A 23935-nucleotide genomic window follows, 5' to 3' on the forward strand; every position below is an offset into this window, starting at 1 on the left:
ATTCAGGCCTGTTATATATTCTATATGTAGGAGAAAACACTGCATATAGTATTTGTATTTTCAATAATCCCAAGGGAAGTTCTCAAAACTTCCCTTCTGGCAGGGTAGAGATGGGAGCAATGCAGATTAATTTATATAGAAATTATATAGTTTCATTATACATACTTGATCTCTCTGTTTTGTAATATGTAGCCTTGACATGAGCTGGCTTCAGGTGGGTGGTTGTTTTGTTTTTTTTCTTTCTTTCCTTTTGGCAGTATTAGAAATTAAGCCTAGAGCTCACACATGTTCAGCATGCATTCTGTGGTATATTTCTGTGTTGTCCCCTCCTCCCTCCAAGCTCAAATTGCTAAATGGTCTTACTAATAAAAAAACCTGGAGCCAGAAATTGGGGTAAATACTGAAAGATTAGAGAGACAAAGAACAAGCTACCTTTTACCTCTAGGACTCCTCAACCTGAAAAGCTTTCCTCAGCTGAAAGACTGTAATTCCTGTCTCCTCACGCCTTATATACCTTTCTCTGCCCACGATATCACTTCCTTCTTAATGCTGGGATTAAAGGCATGTGTTTCCCAAGCAAAGGCATGAGATTTCAAGTGCTTGGATTAAAGGCGTGTGCCACCACTGCCTGGCTCTGTTTCTCTCCTAGACTGAGTCAATCTTAGTAGTCAGGGTGGCTTTTAACTCAGAGATCCAGACTGATCTCTGCCTCCTAAGTGATAGGATTAAAGGTGTGTGCCACCGCTGCCTGGCTTCTGTGTTTAATGGTTTTTTGTTTGTTTGTTTGTTTGTTTGTTTGTTTTTTGAGACGGGGTTTCTCGCAGCTTTGGAGAATTTCCTGGAACTCACTCTGTAGACCAGGCTAGCCTCCAATCACAGAGATCCCCGCCTGCCTCTGCCTTCTGAGTGCTGGTATTAAAGGCGTGTGCCACCTTTGTTTAATGTTCTAATGGCTTGTTCTGTTCTCTGATCTTAAGGAAAATTTTATTAGGGTACACAGTTTATCACCACACACACCCCTTTTCCCTTTTGAATTTTTTTGTTGATTCTTTGAGAATTTCAATAAATATTTGTTGATTATATTCATTTTTATCTCCCAATTCCTCTTCCCTACTTCCCTACCCATTCAACTTCATGTTCTCTCTCCCTGTCTCTCATAAACAAATAAATGATTTTGGAAGTAAAGAACAAAAAATCATGGAGTCCGGTTTGTGTTGACCAACTATTCCTGGCATTGGTGCTTACCCTGGAGTGTGATAATACACTAATTTTCTCTTATCCATTAACAGTCAAGTGCAATAGCTCCTCAACTAGTAGTAAGACTTCGTGTCCACCTTCCCTCCTCATGCTGGGATTTTGTCTGGTTTGAATATGTGCATGCTGTCAGAGTCTGAGTTTAATGTGTTCATCCTAATCTGTTGTGTCTGGAAAACACTTACATGACTTACCTAGCTGTGAGTTCTTGGCCTCCTTGACAGTGTCAGGTATGGATTCTATCTCAGGAATCAGGCCTTAAATCCAATTCAGAAAGTGGTTGGTTGTTCCCCTAACATTCATGCCACTGTTTCACCAGCCCAGCCCTCTTCTTACTTTGCTCTATAGGCGGTGCCTCTTGCCTCAGCCTTCCCAGCAACCTTCATTTTAGTCTGTATCACCAAACTCAGATTTTCTTTACGAGTGAAAATAATTTAAGGAACTTGTTGTGGTTATGATAAAGTTGGTGCTAACATTTACTTACTTAAAGGCAGGTCTTTGCTCTATTGTAGTCTGTACTGGCAATTACTGTATATGCAATAGGCTGGCTACATTTGTTTATGATCCTTTCTCAGCCCCCCAACTATTAAAGTTACTGGCATGAGAAGCCATGGCCAGCTTGCACCCCACTCCACCCCCAAGCTGAAAACATTTTTCCAATAGCACAAAATAATTGAACATAAAAAATATTTTTTAATGAATTTTAAAAAGAAAAACCAGAATATTATAAAATCATAGTTTTTAGACTTTTGTCCTTATTTAAGCTGGAGCAAGCTTAGGTCTTATAATCCTCTTCTAAGGGCCTAATTTTTGCTGCATACTAATTTACTTGGTTTGTATTTGTGCTTTATATTTCATTTTAAGTTTTTTAATTTTTATTTTGAGACGTTGTAGCTGGGAGTTTCTCTAGTCTCACCCAGCCCCATGGTCCCACAGCGGCTTATAAAATAATCACTCAGAGGCTTACATTAACTACAAACTGTATGGCCCATGGCTTCTTGCTTCTTACTATCCAGCTCCTATAACTTAACTTGACCCATAGCTATTAATCTATGTATCGCCACATGTCCTGTGGCTTTACCTGTGTCGCATTACATGTTGCTCTTTGGACGGTGGTGGTTTGGTGTCTTCCCTTACTCTCCTTTCTCTTTTTACTTATCACTCTTGGATTTTCTTACCTGGATCCATTCTGCCCTGCCATAGGGCCTGTGAAGCTTTATTAATTAGCCAATTTCAACTGTCAATCCTCCTGCCCTAACTTGCTAAGTGCTGGAATTTTAGGCATGATTACAGGCATGGGCCATAATACTTGGAGGTTTTGCATTGGTTGTTATGGAGGGGGAGCTGAGGACTGCATCCAGGCCTTTCATACATTCTGGACAAATACTCTTGCCACTCAGCTACAACTGCCGTGTGAGTTTATGAGTGTAGTAACGGCAATGTCATGTCCAGAAGGCAGCCTCATTTTGAGTATTTTCTTTTCTTTGGTTTTTCAAGACAGGGTTTCTCAGTATAACCTTGGCTGTCCTGGAACACTCTCTGTAGACCAGGATAGCCTCTTGAGATCCACTTGCCTCTGCCTACTGAGTGCTGGAATTAAAGGCATGCACCACATCATCCTGTAGGTGTTTATTTTCATACTAATGGAATATCATTTATTTAAGGACTATAGCCAGATAGAGTTTTCTCTCCTTTTTCTAGAGTTTTAGGGTTAGTGTACAAAGCAGTAGGTTTCATTATGGCCTTTTTGTACCTGTGTTCCATTGTCCATTGCTCTCAGCCCTTCCCCTCTTCCACTCTGCTTCCAGTATTCCTTATCCCCTTGACTGGTCTCCCTTCTCCTTGTAAATAGAATCCCCCACTTCATTTCTGGGTTTAATAATAACTTTAATCTGTAGTGGTAAGCTGTCATGCTAGTCCATGGTTTAGAGTTGTTTTACTCTTCTGTTCATTGTTCGCTGAGGTATTTGTCAGTTCTATTTGATGTAGTACTCACTTAAAACAACATATACTAAAATCGGAACATACAGAGAATTGGGTCCTTGCATAAAGATGACATGGATATTGATCAAGTACTTCACATTTGTTTCTCAACTTAAGAAACTTAAGTTGTGTGTGTGTGTGTGTGTGTGTGTGTGTGTGTGTGTGTGTGTGTCTGTCTCTCTCTATGTCTATATTACATGAAAACAGAATTGAGACAGTGTCTCGCGTAGCCAGGTTGGTTTAAAATTCCCTGTGTAGCAGAGAATGACCTTGAACTCCTGATGCACCACCACAGCCAATATGGTCCTTGTTTTTTGCTTTTTTTGTTTGTTTCTTCTGTTTTAAGGCAAAATCTTGTTACCTAATCTCCACCTACAACTTGTAGTCTTCCCGCTTCTGCTTTCTCAGGACTTAAATCATTGTGCTGATAGGTATTGCCACAATAACCTGGGATTTGTCGCTATGACAGTAGCCATCCTTAATTTTGGCAATAAGATGATAAAGAATGGGTTTCTGTACCTAAGTAAATCCTATTGCTTTTTGCTTATTTACAGTGCTTTGAAGTGGGTCGCTTGGAGAACGGCATTGGTGACTCACGTGCTGCATCTCATTTGAAAGAGTTTGGTGGAGGTGAGTATTCTTGATATTGAGAAAATGTAAAGCAGGCAAACATAAAGCACTTTATCGCCTAGAAGGGTAATTTCATATATAAAATTATGAACTAGTACAATTGTATTGAGACTTTTCTGACCACAGTATGCTTTCTGAAATTGTAGGGATTTATAGCTGTTTTTAAGTCTTAAGCCTTTACTAGTGTTGTTTTGTTTTGTTTTGTTTTGTTTTTGAGCTGAGGATTGAACCCAGGGCCTTGCTACCACTGAGCTAAATCCTCAACCTGCCTTTACTAGTTAAATGAAGTTTAAATTTTTTTTTTTTTAAGTAAGGAAATATTTGGGCCAATTGTGACATATCAATTCCTCCTTAATTTTCTTAAGTACTCTAACTCTCCAGATTGTACTGTTAATTTCATAACATTGATACAGTTTTGATTTCTTTGTTAGAAAATGTCCAGTGCAGTTTGAGAAGGAAATCATAAATCATCTGAGTTGACCTTCACAGATTGTTTTAGTTTACTTTTTTTTTGTTTGTTTTTTGTTTTTTGTTTTCTGAGACAGGGTTTTTCTGTGTAGCTTTGCGCCTTTCCTGGAACTCACAGAGATCCGCCTGGCTCTGCCTCCCGAGTGCTGGGATTAAAGGCGTGCGCCACCGCCGCCGCCCAGCTAGTTTACTTTTTATCATATCTAAATTGTGTTTAGTTTCTTCTCGTACACCTGTGACCATTGGTCAGCTAGCATACCCTTGAAAAAGAGAACATGTGTTTGATACTGTTCTATTTAGTTGTTTCTTTTTAAGATAAAAAAATTATCTCTACTTCTTTTTTTCTGTTCCCACTATAACGCTTCCACTATAAATCCCAAGCTGCACCCATCTTTTGTTGCTTTGTTTTCTGTGATGTACTGGTTTCAGTTAGCTTCTTGCATAAACATCGGTAGGGTGTTATTGACTGGAATGGCCGAGTTACTAGTGACGGTACCACTGGGAACACTACTCTCCCTTGCCCTCAGCCGTTCCCAGCTTTCACTGGCTCCTTAGAGAAAGGTGGCGTCTCTTAAGTCCCTTTCTGGCTCAGAATGGATTGTTGACACGTAATCGCAGCTACTACGAGTTCTTGAGTACAATAGCCATGCCGTATCTAGAAGACAGTTGAGAACAGCATTCCTCTTTTCCCTGGCTCTTACAGTCATTCTGTTCCTTATTTCACAGTATTCCCTAGTCTTTAGTGGGTTGATGTAGATGTACTATTTAGTTCTGAGTACTCTACAGCCGCTTACTTTCTGTACTTTGACCTGTTGTAAGTGTCTATATTAACTACTGCCCACTGCAAGAAAAATCTCTGCTCAATACTGAAAGCAGCATTGATCTATGGGTATGGACATAGTAGCTTGGCCACATGCCATACAGCAAAAACAACAACAAACCAGGTGTTCCCCTCCTCCCTTCCTAGACCTGTGGCCTTCCTAGTCAAGGGCTTTTGATTAGCTTTATAGTACCAATTATGAATTCCAGCTAATGGAGCAGGCCTTAAATTCATTAAAACAGTGGTTGGTTACTCCACTGTTAGACCAGTTGTGCCCCAGTGGGTGCAGCTTGTCTGGCAGGTTTTGTAGCTTCCCAGCACTATAATGGGACTGTCTAGCACTATGAAAGCTGGCTAATGTGGAGGAAACTTACTACTCAGTTCCAGCCTGACTTCTCCCTTTCCTGACCCTGTAGTTGATTTTTTTTTTTTTTTTTTAAAGCAGAGTCTCACTTTGTAGCCCTGATTGGCCTTGAACTCATTCTGTAGATCAGGCTAAAGTAGTTTCTTTAATGTAATAAATGCAGCTGTCACCATCCTGTTTGTTTTTTGAGACAGGGTTTCTTTATATAGCCCTGGCTGTACTGAAACTGAATGTAGACTAGTTGACTTCTTACTTCTCAGAGGTCTGCCTGCATCTGTCTCCCAAATGCTGGAATTAAAGGCATGTGCCACCAAGCCTGTCCCCTGTAGTGACTTTTAAGGGCTTGTATGTTAGCAAATATGTTGGTTGATTGTAGTCATGGGCAATCAATTGTCCATCAGTTTGCTTGCTTTTAAAATAAATGGCTTGCAGATAATGTCAGCTCTTTTCTGAAACTTTTAACGATTTATTCATTTATTTTTGTTTTTTGTTTTTCAACAAAAACTACTCTCCCTTGCCCTCAACCGTTCCCAGCTTTCACTGGCTCCTTAGAGAAAGGTGGCGTCTCTTAAGTCCCTTTCTGGCTCAGAGATCCATCTGCCTCTGCCTCCCGAGTGCTGGGAGTACAGACAGGCACCACTACCTCCCGGCTATTCATTTATTTTTTAAAAAAACCTTTACAAGTTGGGAACTGGAGAGATGGCTCAGTGGTTAAGAGCACTGACTACTCTTCCAGAGGACCCAGGTTCAATACCCAGCACCCACATGGCAGCTCATAGCTATCTGTAACTCTAGTTCCAGGACACCCTTACACAGATATATGCACAGGCAAAACACCAATGCACATTAAAAAATAAATAAACCTTTATAAGCTTTATCCTTTGTAAATTTTACCTACATGGTTCAGCACATAAGAATTTTGTATCTATAGCTGGTCTAGGTAGTACATACCTGTAATCCCACTACTTCTTGATAAATGAATCAAGTGGATCTCTGTGAGTTAAAGGCCAGTCTGATTTCTGTAATGCATTCCAGGCCAGCCAGAGCTACATAATTAAAAAAAAAAATTCTTTTTTTTTGAATACAGGTTCCAGAAACTCTTAACTCATGATAGAGCACATGCCCAGCATTCATGAGACATGAGTTCCCTTCTTAGCACCTCCAAGTAAAAAGAAAAACTTACCTTAACTCTTCTCATGATCTTGGACTATTGCCTACTCTAGTAACTTCTCATCTCCATAAAGTAGTCAAACAGTGGTATTCATTCATTCATTAACTAGAGTAAATGTCTGGGAACTTTTTTTTTTTTTTTAAGTTTCCTCCCACTCCAGCTTTTTTACTACTTTAAAGTGGATAAGATTTGGGGTTGGGGATTTATCTCCGGACTGGGGTTCGATCCTCAGCTCCAAAAAAAAAAAAAAGAAAGAAAGAAAGAAAGAAAAGAAAACCCTGTTGAAAAGTAGATACAGATTTGTTCACAATAAATCTGATTTTAAGAGCAGATCTCTGAGTTTTAACTGAAATAAGTTTAACTGAATTTTAACTAATCAAAAGTGTTTTAACGGATTATGATTGCAGATCAGGGGCAAGAAAGATGTCTAGTTGCTTAAGGTACTTTCTGCATGTCTTGATAATCTAACTTTAATCTCCAGGACCTACTTCCGTTCTCCTCTGTGTGCTATAGCATCTCTGTGCTTACACACACACCATTTGTGACCAGATGATTGAGTGTTTTTGAAGATGCAGATCATTTTTAAGAGCTGCATAAATCATTGCTATTGTATTAAATTATATCTGGTATCCAAACAGATTTTATCATCATGCTAAAGTAGACATAACTCATGAGTTTCAAATCCATTCTTTCTCCTACTAAATCAGGAATGCCACAGTTATAGAATGTAACAGAGAGCATGAGGTAAATAATCCCAACAAAAACCTCCATTGTTTCCTGAGATCGTTGTCCAAGGACCTCCCTGAGTAGGCATGCTGAGGCTATCTCTTAAGTCCCTTAAGATTGCATAATCTTTGTGGCATGCTACCCCTTTTAAGGACAGACCTATGCTTTGTAAGGCCTGGACAGTGTTGAGACACTAGGCTTAGGGACCACAGGTAGAGTCACTTGGTAAGGGCTTGCCTAACATGCACAAAGTACTGTATGTCCATCCTCAGCACCACAAGGTGTAAGGGCACGTGTATATGCTCTCAGCATTCTGGAAGATTCAGCACAAGGGCTGTTGTTTATTAGTTTGTCAGCCTGAGCCACAGAGTAAGACCCTGTTCTAGAACATCAGAAGAAAATTGTTCTAATGACAGGAGGGTAAAAATTGCAACGGCAAGCAGGGGGGTGGGGGTGGTGGCGGCGGCGGCACACACCTTTAATCTCAGCAGTCAGGAGGCAGATGAAGGTGAATCTCTGAGTTTGAGGACAGCCTGGGCTACACAGAGAAACCCTGTCTCACAAAACAAAACAAAATCTATAATTATATATTCGTTCAGATGAGTTTTAAAGTAAAAGATGATGGGAATTTTTTTACATTTGCATTTTATAATTCTGGGTCTGAGTACTTTAAAATTAGGGGAAAGTTATTTAAAATGGTGGAAAAAAAGGGTTGGAGAATAGTAATTCTGTTTTCAGTGAACTTCTGTACATACAAATAGAAAGGTTGGGTATGGTGGTGCATATTTTTTAAGCAAAGCCCTCAAAAGGCAGAGGCAGGTGGATTTCGGTTAGTTCAAGGCCAGCCTGGTCTACATACAGAGTTCTAGGCCTGCCAAGGACATATGATACCCTATGTCAAAAAAAAAAAATAGTAGATACACTCCAGCATGAGAATGCAGCAAAGCTGGGTGTGGCTCTCAAGTGTCTTGAGTAAGCTACATGTCTGGAGAGTACTGCCACCATAGCCAGGGCTCAGAGTGTTTTCAGAATTCTTTTGTTTGTTTGTTTTTTGTTTTTCCAGATAGGGTTTCTCTGTGAAACCATCCTGGCTGTTCTGGAACTCACTCTGTAGACCAGGCTGGCCTTGAACTCACTGAGATTCACCTGCCTCTGCCTCTCAAGTGCTGGGATAAAAGGCAAGTCCCACCACTGCCCAGCATTTTTCAGAATTCTTGATGAACCCTCAGAAGCTTTTGGAGTCTAGTCTGAGGCCAGGGAGATGTCTCTGAGAAAGTGACACTTTCCCCAGTGAGGTAGGCTTCAGGATTAGCGTGGGACCTGAAAAAATTTACTAAGTTCTAACACCTTGCTTCCTTAATGCAGCTAGTTACAGGAAAAATGTTTATTGTTAATATATCACCTTATTAAATATTAAAACATTTGTATATATCAAACATGGACGAGGTTTATTTAACACTGCTAGAAATAACTGAACAAGATACCACTACCTCAAAATAATGTGCAGAAATGGTATAGAAAAGGATGGTGGGGCTGGAGAGATGGCTCAGAGGTTAAGAGCACTGGCTGTTCTTCCAGAGGTCCTGAGTTCAATTCCCAGCAACCACATGGTGGCTCACAACCATCTGTAATGAGATCTGGTGCCCTCTTCTGGAGTGTAGACATACATACAGACAGAGCATTGTATAGATAATAAATAAATAAATCTTAAAAAAAGAAAGAAAGCAAAGGATGGTAGTAAACTTAGGCAGTAATCCCAGCTTACTTGAAGCCCTTAGGTTTTGTGGTCTTGCAACAATCTTAAGGGCTCTATATTTTAAGACTCTGCAAGTACTTGTTGATTTCATGTTAGAAAAGTGATCTCACATAGTGAAGATTTAGCTCATTTGGTAAATATCATAGAACATCTTATGAAGTGCCTTTTTATATTTCCCTTGGTGTTTCTATAAAAAAAATTTTTAAATAAGAAACTAGGGCCTAGAGAGATGGCTCAGGGGTTAAGAACACTGGCTGCTCCTTAGAAGGATCCAGGTTCAATTTCCAGCACCCACATAATAGCTCACAACTGTCTGGAACTCCAGTTCCAGAGAATACAGACATACGTGTAGGCAAAACACCAATGTACATAAAATAAAAATAAATAAATTTAAAAAAAAAAAACAACTAGAATTTTTTCTAGTTTTTCCAGATGAGATTATGTATTTATTGTAATTGTTGAATGTTAAAAGATATACTACCACTAAATGATAATCCTAATTTGTCACAAAATGGAGGGAGATCTGTTCCTACATCCATGAGACAAATCTTACCTGTTTCCATTTTAATTCTTTTTTGATTTATTTTATGCCTTCTTTATGACAAGGTCTTACAAGTCTGTGCTTGTCTGAAGCTTACTATGTAGCCAGCCGAGCCTGGCTATAAACACATACAAATCTTTAACCTCCTTGAGTGCTTGAGTTCCATGTGTAAACCCCCATTCCTGCCTCCCATCTTAATTTGCTGGGATTACAAATGCATGCCATCATACCCAGCATCTTTTACATGAGTTCTGAGGACTGAACTCAGATCCTCATTTATAAAAGGCAAGCATTACTGACGAGGTATTTCCCCAGTCCCCATTGTAGTTCTTTTTTTTTTTTTTTGGTTTTGCAAGACAGGGTTTCTCTGTGCAGTTTTGGTGGCTGTCCTGGATCTCACTCTGTAGCCCAGGCTGGCCTTGAACTCACAGAGATCCGCCTGACTCTGCCTCCCGAGTGCTGGGATTACAGGCTTGTGCCACCACCGCCCGGCCCCATGTTAGTTCTTAGTGATATAAGTTGTTTTCTCCCATCTAGAACCTAGGGACTAGAATTTTTTTCCTGCATGGTAAATGCATTTCATCTATATCTTGTTATAAAATACACTTACTTTAAATGAAAGATTTACTTATATTTATATGTATGAATGTTTTGCCTGCATCTTTTTATGTGCATGAAGTCCCATCCTCCATTGCCATCCCCCATTCCATCCCTGTTTGAGTGCACAGTTTTTCATTCAGGATTTCTCTGTGTAGACCAGGCTGTCCTTGAACTCATACATTTGCTTTCCTCTGCTCCCAGAGTGCTAGGTTAAAGGTGTGCATCATCATGAATGGCATGAGCACACGTTCGTGCATGAGCACACACTTTTTTTTTTCCCTTAGTGATAGCCTTCTGTAACCCAGGCTATGAATAAGGATGACCTGTGCACTCCTGATCCTCCTATTCCCCAAGTGATGGGATTTTAGAAATGTGTCGGCACACCTTGCTTGAATCACTTTAATTTTGCACACACACAGCATTTACTTGTTTGTGTACACATATGTGTGTGCACCTCAGGGGATAACTTGTGGGAATGTGTTCTGTCCCTCCACCATGTTGACTTTAAAGGCTAGTGTCTTTGTCAGTGGGTCATCTCTCTGACCCTTAGTCTTTTATGACCTTTACCTTTGTTGTTTGTGTGAGGCCCTGTTGCCACAGTCCACTACTAGTTATGTAAAATTAAATGAGTTTTATTCTATATTTATTTATTTATTTATTTACTTTTGATTTTTCAAGGGCAGGGTTTCTCTGTGTAGCCCTGGCTGGTCTCAAACTCACAGAGAGAGATTTCACCTGCCTCTGCCTCCCAAGTGCTGAGATCAAAGGTGTGTGCTACTACTGCCTCACTGTATTTTTCCACCTTACAGAAAACCTTTTTTTTTTTTTTTAAATCATTTATTTTTATTTTATGTGTATTGGTATTTTGCATATACATCTGTGTGAAGATGTCACATCATCTGGAACTGGAGTTATGAGCTGCCGTGTGGATGCTGGGAATTGAACCTGGGTCCTCTGGAAGAGAAGCCAGTGGTCCTAACCACTGATCCATCTTTCTAGCCCCCCCAATTATTATAACTTAAACTAACATGTTTATATTAATCTAGATACAGAAAACTTTTTAAGTAGGATAGTTTATTGAAAAACAGTTTCAATTGAAGTATTTGTAACATGAAAGTTGATTCAAAATACAACAGCAACATATTATAGACTTCAAGCAAGTCCTTCTAGACAGGAGAGATGGCTCAGTGGTTGAGTTCTTGTTGTTGCTCTTACAAAGATGATCTGGGATAGGTTCCTAGGACCCATTTAAGGTCATTTATAACTAACTATAATTCCAGCTCCAGGGAAATTCAACATCCTTTTCTGGCCTCTCTTGGCACTGCATGTACAAGCATTCAGGCACACACATAAACACATTAAAAAAATGAAATGTGGGGGCTAGAGAGATGGCTCAGAGGTTAAGAGCACTGGCTGCTCTTCCAGAGGTCCTGAGTTCAATTCCCAGCGACCACATGGTGGTTCACATTCACCTGTAATGAGATCTGGTCCCCTCTTCTGGCCTGCAGTCATACATGCTATATACATAATTAAATAAATCTTTTTTTTTTTTTAAAGTAAAATGTTTTTTGAAAGTTACTATGTTTTATTGCTATTTATTCCTTTCTCAGACTTTTCTGTTAAGTGATTAAGTTATGATAAAACCATAGCTATAAGATTGCTGAAAAAAATGCTAGCTTTTAGCTTTGTCTTAATTAATAGTTTTCTAGTAAGATAAAACCTATTACTGCTGGGAGTGGTGGTGTACAACTTAATCCCACTAGAGGCAAGTGGATCTCAGTAAATTCAAGGCAAGCCTGGTCTACAGCCAGGAGAGAGACTGTCTCCCCAAAATAAATAAATAATAAGTAAATACTGTGCTGGGGGGTGGTGGTGGTGGTGGTGGTGGTGGTGGTGGTGGTGGTGGTGGTGGTAGTACACGACTTTAATCCCACCACTCAGGAGGGTGAGGCAGGCAGATCTCTGTGAGTTTGAGGCCAGACTGGGCTACCAAGTGAGTTCCAGGACAGGCTCCAAAGCTACAGAGAGACCCTGTTGCGGAAAAAAAAAAAACAAAAAAAAGAGTAAACACTATATCTGTTTAAATATAAGTTAGGTTTTACTGCAATCTGCCTTGATTTTTTAAGGATACTTAATTTAAGGATAAAAGTTGTTGGACATGTATTAGGTAGTATTAAGTAACATTTGTTTTCCTGTCGTAGGCACAGCCAAGATATTTGATAAACCAAGGAAACGAAAACGACAAAGGCACGTTACAGCCAAAGTCGCCAGAGTGCACTATAAAAAAGTGAGAAAGGACAGCTCCTCAAAAGAGGCTCCACGCTCAGAGGTATTACTCGGTTCCTCACCTTTTTACCTTCCAAAGAGAATCACCTTTCACACTAGAAGCCCCTTCCTGTCCCTTGAATCTAAGAATAGTGTTCTAATGAGATGATTAATTAGGTTTAAAGAATCTTGACTTATGGAGAGCCCAGTCCTAGAAAATAGATATTGCAACTATGGATAATGGCCCCTTTAAAAAGATAATATCCTGTGCTCAAGATAGCAGATACAATATATGTAACTGTTGCCTTAATAAGTAGAGTTGTTCTAAAACCAGAGAGTACAGCTTAGTTAGGTACCCAAATAATATGATTGAACCTAGATAGTGCCCTATAAAAGTTACGAATGCTGCAATTAGGGGGAAATTCCATATGCTTATTTCTTGACCATCATTTGCTTAATTTGGGATGTTTATAAACATCAGCTTTTAAAAACATTTAAAACAGAGCGTCAGTGTAGTCACTGATGCTACCTCTAGCTTTTGAATTCAAGTTAAAAATAGAATTAGATCCAGTGAGTAAGCATCACAGATGCTGCTGCCGAGTGTTTTCTAATTTGAATAGAATGCCCAAGGGGGGCATTGACTAGGAAACACGGATCTTGGAAGGACAAATAAGTAATCAAATAAACTTAAGAATGTTTTCTCTCCCTTAGTGAAACCTTTAAATGGAACAGCTCAAAAAGTTCCAGTGGAACAGCCTCAGAGCAGTTAGTGGCAGGGCATGAGGCGCCCACTACCCGTCCAATCACAGCAGGGTTAGAACTAACATTGCATGCAGTCCGCCCGCGTGATTGGCTGAACATCTGTAAGTGCTTAATGGCTAGACAAATAGCAGCCCAGAGGGAGGAGGGGGTCAGATGGAGGAGACATCAATAATACAGATGTGGGACATTATTTTTTCTCTGCAAGGGAGAACTGATGATCCACAGAACTGCAGCCAGCCCCAAAGAGATTCTTGAAGACGGTATAGAACACGATCCTGGGATGTCTGCATCCAAAAAATTGCAGGGGGAACGAGGTGGAGGAGCAGCACTCAAGGAGAACGTTTGTCAGGTAGGGTGCTTGTCTTATTTTTATTGCATGTGTCCTTGTTGAGAAACCCCCTCTTAAAGACCTTATTTTGGTTAGAGAAAATGGCTATAGATGATCCCTCTTTAAGGCTATAATTCTTTTGTCTCCTTTGAAAACCCAAGTGAAGGAATTAATTGAATATTGGTTAGAGTCTGTCTTTGTGGCCCATGAATATATGCCCCCAGAAACAGGGAGATCTGTTTTTACTCAGTGAAACATAATTTCTTATCCTCTGCCTGTCATAGTGTGTGTCCCCTCTTCCTCTTCTCCCTCTTCCTTCTCTTTGGGATTTTTGTTTTTGTTTGTTTGTTTTGTTTTTAGTTTTTGAGAGAGTCCCACATAGCCCAGGCTGGCCCTGAACTCTATATCCTTGTGCTTCCTCCTCCCAGATACTGGGGTTTTAGGTGTATACCCCCATATGCCATTGATTCTTTAATTAGGGATGTTTCAAGGGTGGTTGTTTTAGTTTTCAAATTTTTCTTTTATTTGGTGAATATTGCTACAATATTCACTTTCTAGTCTTTAATTTATAAACATTACATCATTTATTCATCCTAACAATCTTTTAAGGTGGAGGTTTTTTGTTATTCCCATTCTGCATATGAGAAACTGAACTACACAAGAGATTACATTGGTTGCATGTGGTCATGGTGCATCCTGGATTCAAACCTAGTTGTTTTGAGTCCTAACTGTTGTGCTGTTTCTTTGTGAGGTGTTTATGTGGCTTTGTGAGTTATCAGTTCCTTGATTTACCTTTGTAAATTCTTAAAATCTGACATTATGAAAACCTGATATACTTGGCGTGTGTGTGTGTGTGTGTGTGTGTGTGTGTGTGTGTGTCATAATGTATCGAGGTCTGAGGACAATTTTGAGTGGAGATTCCCCAGGTGACCAACACTTTTTGTTTGAAACTGGGCCTGCCATTTGTCCTGAAACTTAGATACATTGACCATGAGCATCGAGGGGTCTGCTTGTTATTTCCTCACATCTCATAGCTGCCGAGATTGTACGCACACTGGAGGCTTGGCTTTCTGTGTGGGGTGTTGTGAATGTGAACTCAGGTCCCATGCTTACAAGGCAAGCGCATTATTCATTGATTCACTTTCTCTGCCGCTGTATTTATTGATTTATTGGTGGTTTTGGTTTTTATTTTTTGAGCTGGGATCTTACTTAATAGCCCTGGCTGGTCTGGAACTTCCTGTGTTGACCAGACTGGCCTCAAACTCACAGAAGTCTGCCTGCTTTGGCCTCCACCCTTCCTGGACCTATTGTTTTTAATTGAAACAACTAAAAAGTAATCCCAGGCCCAGGCTCTGTTACTGTGACAGATACAATTTTATCCCATTGCTTTGCATTGTCATTTTCTCTGTTACATTAAGAATGTTTACCTGAGCCAGCAGAGTGTTGCACACCTCTAATCCCATCACTGTGGAAGCAGAGGCAGGTATATCTCTGAGTTCAAGGTCAGCCTGGTCTATAGAGTGAGTTCCAAGACAGCCTGTGATACATAGTGAGACCCTGTCTCTTTGGAGTGGGGGTGGGATGTTTTCCATATTTGGACTAATTCCCAAATACAGTGTTGATCCTGAAAAACAGTTATGCTCATTAATTATTGATAAAAACAAGTCAGAGTGTAAACACATTTTACAAATACCATTTTTTAAAAGAATATTTGCCAGTCAAGTTGTTACTCACATTTTTAGTCCTAGCACTCAAAAGACAGAGCCAGGTGGATCTCTGAGTTTCAGGTTAACCTAGTAGTCTATTTATCGAGTTCCAAGCCATTGAAGGCCATATAGTGAGACCCTATCTTTTAAAAAAAAAAAATTCAAACTTGGTATGGTTATACCGTATAATTTGAGCACTTGGGAGGGAGATACAGGCAGAATGAAGTTTGAGGCCGTTTTAAGCTACGTGTGGGACAGGAGGAGTAGGTAGAAAGGGGTGGTCCGGGCTTACTGGATTGATGTGAGGTGCATACATTTTATTGCCCTGATAGAACTTATTTGTAAAACTTCCTTTCTCAAGTGTCCAGTTCAAAGGTAAATGATATGGTTATCCCAACTAAGGGGTTATGATGGTAAACCATGTAGTTAATTTGAAAAATTCATTCACTTTGTACTATAATTGAAAATTTCGTATTTTAAATTGAATGTGGATTTGCTTACTGTATGAAAACTGTCAGTGGCTCCCTAAATATGTAAATATATAAAACAGGATTTTTTTCTTTTTATTAGTTTTAGTTTTGATTTGGGAGTAATAGGTAATAGGAAAGTCAAATATTTGAGAAGTAGTAATTTCTACTACATTAAGGCCCTAAGCTTAACTTTCTCCCTAACATTTTCCTACTTGTTTATTTAAGTGACCAAGACCTTTTGTCACCTAAATAAATGGGTTTCCCTGGCTGTCCTAGAACTCACTCTGTAGACCAGGCTGACCTTGAACTCAGATCCACCTGCCTCTGCCTCCCTTGTACTGGGGTTAAAGCCTTGGCCACCATCCTGGCTATTTCTATTGACTTGTTACAAATATTAGATTTTGGTTTCTATGGATTCAACCAATTGTATAGATGGAAAAATACTTTGGGAAGGTTTATATTGTTTGTGATGTATACTGTAATAGTTGATGGCTGGGTCTGTACTGAACATGTACAGATTTATTTGGAGGGGTACACATACGTACAGGTGTTTGTATTTTGTGACTCTGTGTGTGTATGTGTGTGTGTGTCTGTGTCTGTGTCTGTGTCTGTCTGTCTGTCTGTCTATCTGTCTGTGTATACATGTGTGCTTATGCATGGTGGAAGCCAGAAGTCAAAAATAGGGTGTCGTTCCTCTGGAGTTGTTCACTTTTTTTTTTTTTTTTTTTTTTTTTAATTGGTCTTTGAGACAGTCTCACTATGTAGCCCTGACTGACCTGGAACTCATAGAGATCCTTCTACCTTCTCATCTGGGATTAAAGCTGTGCTGCCATGCTCAACCCTGTCCATTTTGACTTTTGAGGCAAAGTCTCTCACAGGGATCTAGGACTTGCTGTTTAGGTAGGCTAGCTAGCCAGCAGGATCCAGGAATCTGTCTGTCTGTTTCTCCAGCGTAGGTTTACAAGTGTGCACCACCATGCCTGGCTTTCTACATGGGGTTTGGATTGTACCTAGTTCCTCATGCTTGTACAGAAAGCACTTTACTGAGCCATCTCCTCAGCCTCATACAGACTCTTTGTTGTTGAGACTTTCTCAAGGAACAACTATGTACATAGCGTGTACGCTATAAAAGGTGTTATAATTTAAGTGTTTTGAAGTACACAAGAGCATATACAGGTTTTGTTTGTTTTTGTTTTTGTTTTGGTTTTGGTTTTTTAGCTGAGCATCAAACCCAGGGCCTTGCACTTGCCCACTGAGCTAAATCCCCAACCCAACTATGTAGTTTTTTATGTCATTTTGTACACAGGACTTGGGTTTTCACAGATTTGGGTATGGGGTGTCCTAGTTGATAGTATAAGGCTTATTTTTGTTCTAGAATTTGTTTGTCAATCAGTGTGTAGATACAGATGGGATAAAAAGTAACATATTGGGAATTTCCAGGGTTTTCATAATGAGAGATAATATCTTCATTTCAATAAGCTCTTCTCTTTAGTGACACCATGTCTTCTTCATGAGACTGTTTCAGTCAGTGATGTGATGTCCCTCTCTCCTGATGGGACCAAAACTTTGTTTGGTTCCCAGTGAGAGGGACAAAGAGAGAAGGGGTGTGAGGGGATCTGTTTTTTGTTTGTTTGTTTGTTTGTTTGTTTGTTTTGTTTTAAGTAATTTGAGGGACATCTCAAAGGGCTCTTATTTTGGTGCTGTTAGGAACCAAGTCCAGTTGGCTGACATTGCCTCCTTCTGGTTTGTCTCCTCTTAACCTTGTTCTTGAATTTCCTTTTCTAATAACCAGCTGCAGGATCTTTTTAAAATGAACACCAGAGTCCAGCCTTCATTTGGCAAAGCTCTCCAATAGTACATCTTTGTACTAGAATAAAATCTGAAATTATGGACCCTGGTCTTTTTTTATGTCATCTCCTGCCAGTTATGACCTGTCTTCACTTTAGGAAAGTAACTGGCTTTCTTTGTGGCTTCAGTCACGTTTTCCTGCCTGTGGGCCTTGTGCTTGCTCCCTTCCTTTGTCCCTTCACAGCCTAACTTGAACTTTCAGACCCTGGCCTAAGACGTCATCCTCATAACCAAAGCCAAGTTAGCTATTCTCTGCCTAATACTGATTGATCATTATCTGATTTCTTTCCTGTGTTATTATTAGTGTTAATTATCAACTTGACAGGATTTTGGAATCACCTCCAGGTACACCTGTGAGGGATTATTTATTCTCTGTTCTTGCCTGTAAGGGAGGGATTATCTCGAGTAGGTTAATTAATTAAAGTGGGGAATTTGCCCACTGTGGATGGTGCCATTCCCTTGGCTTGACCTTCCAGACTGAGCAAAGCTAAAGCTGTTCATTGGTCTCTATTCCTGATTACAGTTGATGTGTGACCAGCTAGATCAAACTCTTGCTACCTTGACCTCCCCACCACAGTAGACTGTTGTATTGTTTGTTTGTTTTTGTTTTGGAGCTGAGGATGGAACTCAGGGCCTTGTGCATATGAGGCAAGCACTCTACCACTGAGCTAAATCCCCAACCCCTGTTTTTGTTTTTGAGACAGGGTTTCTCTATGTAGTTTTGGAGCCTGTACTGGATCTTGCACTGTAGCCCAGGCTGGCCTCGAACTCATAGAGATCTGCCTGCCTCTGCCTCCTGAGTGCTGGGATTAAAGGTGTTCGCTACCACTGCCCAGCCTGACTGTATCTTGAACTTTAAGCCAGAATAATCCTGTCTCCCTTAGATTGCTTTTCTTGGGGGATTTATTTGTCACAGCAATAAGAAAAGTGAGACAATTCTTTTTTGTTTGTGTCATCTCTCCCCATAAAAACCAGAGATCTTCTTATGCCTGACAAATAGGAGATAATCATTAAATATTCATTGCATAAATGAGAGGATTTCACAGAGAAAAGGTATTTCTTAACCTTTGATCTCATGAGAGCTCTTCATTTTGGACTTTTTAAAAGTCTTTTACAGGGGTTGGGGATTTAGCTCAGTGGTAGAAGCGCAAGGCCCTGGGTTCAATCCTCAGCTCCACAAACAAAAAAAAAAAACCCAAAAAACAAAAAAACAAAAAACAAACAAACAAAAAAAGTCTCTTTACAGACACATCTATTTCTTTTCCTTTACAGAACTGTGAGAAACTGGGTGAGCTGTTGTTATGTGAGGCTCAGTGCTGTGGGGCTTTCCACCTGGAGTGCCTTGGCCTAACTGAGATGCCTCGAGGAAAATTTATCTGCAATGAGTGTCGCACAGGTAAAGTGGATAAAGTCTGCCATCTAATATAATCGGAATTTTAAGTTTTTTAGGAAAAAGGTATATTGAAGGTGCCACTTTCTGACAACAGTGAACATGTGGTTGCACATGTAGGTATAGGTACTATAAAGTCCTAACCCTCAGAAAATCTTACATGATAATAGAGTGCCTTATCTTTGTCATTCTGAAATGATCTCCGAATAAACTGATCCCAAGGTAAAGATGTTTCTGCATATAAATGAAATAGTATTCAGTCATTTCTGTGTGACTCAAGTGTAGTAATGTCTTTGAGATTCATCTGTTTTAAAGGATGTATCAGAAGATCATCTTTCTTCCCATCCTTTCCACTCTCCACTCCCCTTCCTCACACCTTAGCCCAGGCTTGCTTTTAACTCTGGAACTCTTTCTGCCTTGGCCTTCTGAGTGTTGGAATTGTAGATGTAAGCCAACATTTCTGTCCAGCTCATTCTTAAACACCTCAATTGAGGCCGGGCAGTGGTGGCGCATGCCTTTAATCCCAGCACACTCGGGGACAAAGGGAGATGGACCTCCATGAGTTTGAGACCAGGCTAGGCTACAGAATGAGTTCCAGGAAAGGCTCCAAAGCTACATGGAGAAACCCTGTCTCAAAAAAACAAACAAACAAAAACAACTCTATTGAGGTGTTGGCACATGTAATGAGGCAGATTAGGAGCTTAAGGCCTGTATGGGCCTACATCATTAGATCTTTTTTTTTTCCCCTTTTCCTTGAGACAGGGTTTCTCTATAACCCTGGAGTACACCACGCTGGCCTCAAACACAAAAAGAGCTACCTGCCTCTACCTTTTAAGTGCTGGGATTAAAGGCATGTACCACCATATCCAGCAATGTCCTTTTTTATTTATTTTATTTGTTTCTTTATTTTTGGGGCTGAGGATTGAACCCAGGGCCTTGCACTTGCTAGGCAAATACTCTACCACTGAGCTAAATCCCCAATCCCTTTACCTTTATCCTTTTATTTTTAATGTGTTTATGTCTCTGTGTGTGTGTGATGTTACTCTTAAAAATTTATTAGTTTTGCGTGCATGTTTAGCTATTAATCTTTTTTTTTTTTTTTTTTTTTTTGAGCTGAGGATTGAACCCAGGGCCTTGTGCTTGCTTGGCTAGCGCTCTACCACTGAGCTAAATCCCCAACCCAACTATGAATCATTTAAATACCTGATAACATGAGTAGGTTAGAAGAAGGTATGAGATCCCCTGGAATTGGAATTTACAGATAGTTGTGAGCTAACATGTGGATGCTGAGAATTAAGATTGTATCCTCTGGAAGAGCAACTGGTGCTCTTAACGGCTGAACCATTTCTCTAATCCCATGAGATGCTATCTTTAAAAAAAGGCCGTATGTGGGGGAGGGTGGCAAGATGGCTCAAGCTGTCACAGAGCCTGAATACATGAGTTGTTGATGCCCAGGACCCACATGATGGAAGGAGAGAACTGACTCCTCAGGTTTTCCACTGGCATCTACCAGAGTATGATGGTGATGATTGACAATGGTGTGTGTGTGCTGGGTGAGGTGGTACACTCATGAGGCAGGTGGATATCTGAGTTTGAGACTAGCCTGGTCTACATAGCTGGTTCCTGGCCAGTCAGAACTGCACAGTGAGACCCTATATTAAAACGATAAAGTGTACAGTTTGATTTGTTGTAACATTTATATTCGTATATATCTGAAAATGCCTGAGAAATCATAATTCAGCATAATGACTAATTACCAACATTGTTGCTTATATCATAGTTCATTATCCTAACCTTAGGAAAGACTTTTCATTGTTTAATAGTACTTAATTGTAGGTATTTACTATTTTGTTTATCCTTTCATATATTGATTGACATTTGAGAGTTTATGGTTTAGGCTTTTAAAAATAAAGCTTATTTTCTTTACTTTTGGATGAATAAGTATCTTAGTAGAACGTGTAAATTATGTGGTAGTATAACTTTGAATTAACATTTTACATTCTTTGCTATGATTTATTAGGGTTTGTTTCTTCTTTATTGTCAGTACTTTTCATTTGATTATGTTGGTAGCTGGATGGTAGAATCTCTTGTTTTAGTTTACTAATTTGCATTTACTAACTAGCAATGCTTTTGTCATGTGCCTGTTTGCCACCTTCTATTCAAACCATCAGGACAGTAGAGACTATCTCTCTATGCAGCCCTAGCTGGCCTGGAACTCACTATGTAGACTAGACTGGCCTCAAACTCAGAAATCCGTCTGCCTCTTCCTTGGAAGTGCTGGGAGTAAAGGGATATGCCACTATGCCCTGCCTCCCCCCCTTTTTTTTTAAATCTTCTGAATATAAGAGCTCTCTCAGATAGGCTTTTCAAAATATTCTCCTAGTCTGTCGCTTAAATTTTGTTTTTGTTGTGATTTTAGATCATTTCCTGTAGCGTTAACCCACTGTGACTATATTTGAGGACCTTGAACCTACTGTACTCCTTTTTCTACTTCCTAAGTGCCAGGATTTTATGCCTAAGATATGACTTAGGATTTGTTTTCTAAATCAAAAAATATAGTTTTTAAAAAATCTTTTTTTTGTTTTGTTTTTTGTTTTTTGAGAAAGGGTTTCTCTGTAGCTTTGGAGTCTGTCCTGGACTAGCTCTATAGACCAGGCTGGCCTTGAACTCACAGAGATCTGCCTGCCTCTGCCTCCCAAGTGCTGTGATTACAGGCGTGTACCACCACCACCTGGCTAAAAAAAAATTTTTTTAAAGATTCATGTTTTATGTGTCCTGGAACTCACTCTGTAGACCATGCTGGTCTCAAAGTCACAGAGATCTGCCTGACTCTGCCTCTTGAGTGCTGAGACTAAAGGCATGCGCCACCACCGCCCGGCAGGATCTTTTAAAAGTCCACATTAAAAATAACTTACTGTTACCCCCTTCTGTAGAAGAGTATTTTTTTTTCCTAATTATACCTTTATATTTTGTTGACTAACTTCAACCCAGTTCTCTGAGTCTTGGTAACTGCTATTAAATTCTCTACCCATGTAGGGGTATTGTTTTTAAATTTTATTTTCCATATTATTGTGTATGTTTATGATGCATGTGAGAGAACTCATCATGCTTTGGTAGGTGTATGTAGGTCTGAAGATATTTGATGCTCTCTAACATTTTGTCCATTCTGGGGATCAAACTCAGGTAATTAGACTTACATAACAAGCAGTGTTACCCTCTGAACCACCAATAAATACCATTAAATATTAGGTAACAAAGAGAACTTAACCATGTTGTTTGTTACAGATAAGCTTCACATATTCAGAGCCAGTTGGTGGTGATGCCTTCTTACAATCAATCCCCAAAACCTGGAGACAGAGTGAAACCTTGACACAAATAATTAAATACCAATCTAGACAAAAATACTTGATCATTGAAATTCCTGTATATGTTCAGTCTTTCTGTTATTTTGATTTTGTATTTGGTGTAGTTTTGTTGCTTTGAGATAGGCAGGATCTCACTATGTAACCTTGAACTCTGTTGACCAGGCTGTCCTGGAACTCCTACTGCCTCTGCCTCCCAAGTGCCTCTTCTGTTGGTTAGGTTTTCTCTTACCTGTGTTCACTGTTTCTTCTTAGGCATTGGGGTTTTTTGTTTTTGTCTTTTTTGTTTGTTTTGTTTCTGAGACAGTCATTTTGTAGCCCAACCTGTTCCTACCTACAGCCTCCCAAATGCTAAGATTATAGGTATGAGCCACTATGACTAGCTTTTTTACTGTGTTCAAATCTGATTTGCTTATGTTTTGTTTGTTCTCTGGTGTTAGGGTCACATCTAAAATGTCCTTACCCTGACCAATCCGTATACAGTATTTCCTATTGTGGTGGTCTCTTCACCTTATCCTCTTGTTTCTCTGTTATTTGTTTGTTTGTTTGTTTGTTTGTTTGTTTTTTCCTTTTTTGTTGTTCTTGAGTTGGCAATTTACTCATCCTCCGTGTGCTGCTCTATCAATTATATCAGTTTTCACTGTCTTTTGGCAGAGTCTTTAGAGTGTTGGTTTGTTTGTGGTCCTGGGGTAAACTCTGTGCATAGTAGACCAGCTCTACCACTGAGCTACGTCCATCTGTCTTAGGAGATATGATCTCAGGCTGGCTGTAAATTCTCAAGGACCCTCATCATTGTTGGTATCACAAGCATACACCATTATTCCTGGCTCAGAATTTGATAAAGTTTATCAACTTCTAAGAAGATTTTTATTTTATGTATATGAGCGTTTTGCCTGCATGCCTGGTGACCTGTAACATGAATCTTAAAAAGTTCTTATTAATAAAATCAAACCTGAGGCCAGTTATTGGGGTGAATGCTGAAAGATCAGAGAGACAGAACAAGCCACAGCTACCACACCTGCCAGTTCCTCAGCTGGTCTTGTTTCCTCAGACTGGAAGCTTCTGTGTCCTCATCCAAATGGATCTCAGCTGAACTGTGCTGCTCAAAGCCTAAAAGCTTAACCAGCCAAATGTTTCTAGTTTCTGGTCTTCACACCTTATATATCTTTCTGCTTCTTGCCATCACTTCTTGGGATTAAAGGTGTGAGTCACCATGCCTGGCTGTTTCCAATGTGGTCTTGAACTCACAAAGATCCAGACTGATTTCTGTCTCTGTAATGCTAGGATTAAAGGTGTGAATGCCACCATTTTCTAGCCTCTGTATCTAGTGGTTGTTCTGTCTCTGACCCCAGATAAGTTTATTAGGGTGCATAATATTTTGGGGAACACAATACCACTACAGTGACCTCAAAAGCTAGAAGGGGATATTGGTTCCCCTAGAATTGGAGTTACAGATGGTGGTGAGATCCATATGGGTGCTGGCATCTGTCT

The 23935-nt window shown here is 39.8% G+C and overlaps 1 protein-coding gene across 6 annotated transcripts in view; it reads left to right on the plus strand.

Moving 5' to 3' along the window:
• Positions 1 to 23935, plus strand: part of Nsd1 (nuclear receptor binding SET domain protein 1) — a 109254-nt gene that overhangs the window by 53067 nt on the left and 32252 nt on the right. For all 6 annotated transcript variants that reach the window (XM_036188186.1, XM_036188184.1, XM_036188187.1 and 3 more), the window contains 4 exons: positions 3792 to 3867; positions 12515 to 12642; positions 13546 to 13689; positions 18965 to 19088. In XM_036188186.1, the coding sequence (XP_036044079.1) occupies positions 3792 to 3867; positions 12515 to 12642; positions 13546 to 13689; positions 18965 to 19088 (472 nt within the window). The remainder of the gene's footprint in view (positions 1 to 3791; positions 3868 to 12514; positions 12643 to 13545; positions 13690 to 18964; positions 19089 to 23935) is intronic.

The sequence above is a fragment of the Onychomys torridus genome, chromosome 5 (genome assembly GCF_903995425.1).
Source record: "Onychomys torridus chromosome 5, mOncTor1.1, whole genome shotgun sequence".
NCBI lineage: Eukaryota > Metazoa > Chordata > Mammalia > Rodentia > Cricetidae > Onychomys > Onychomys torridus.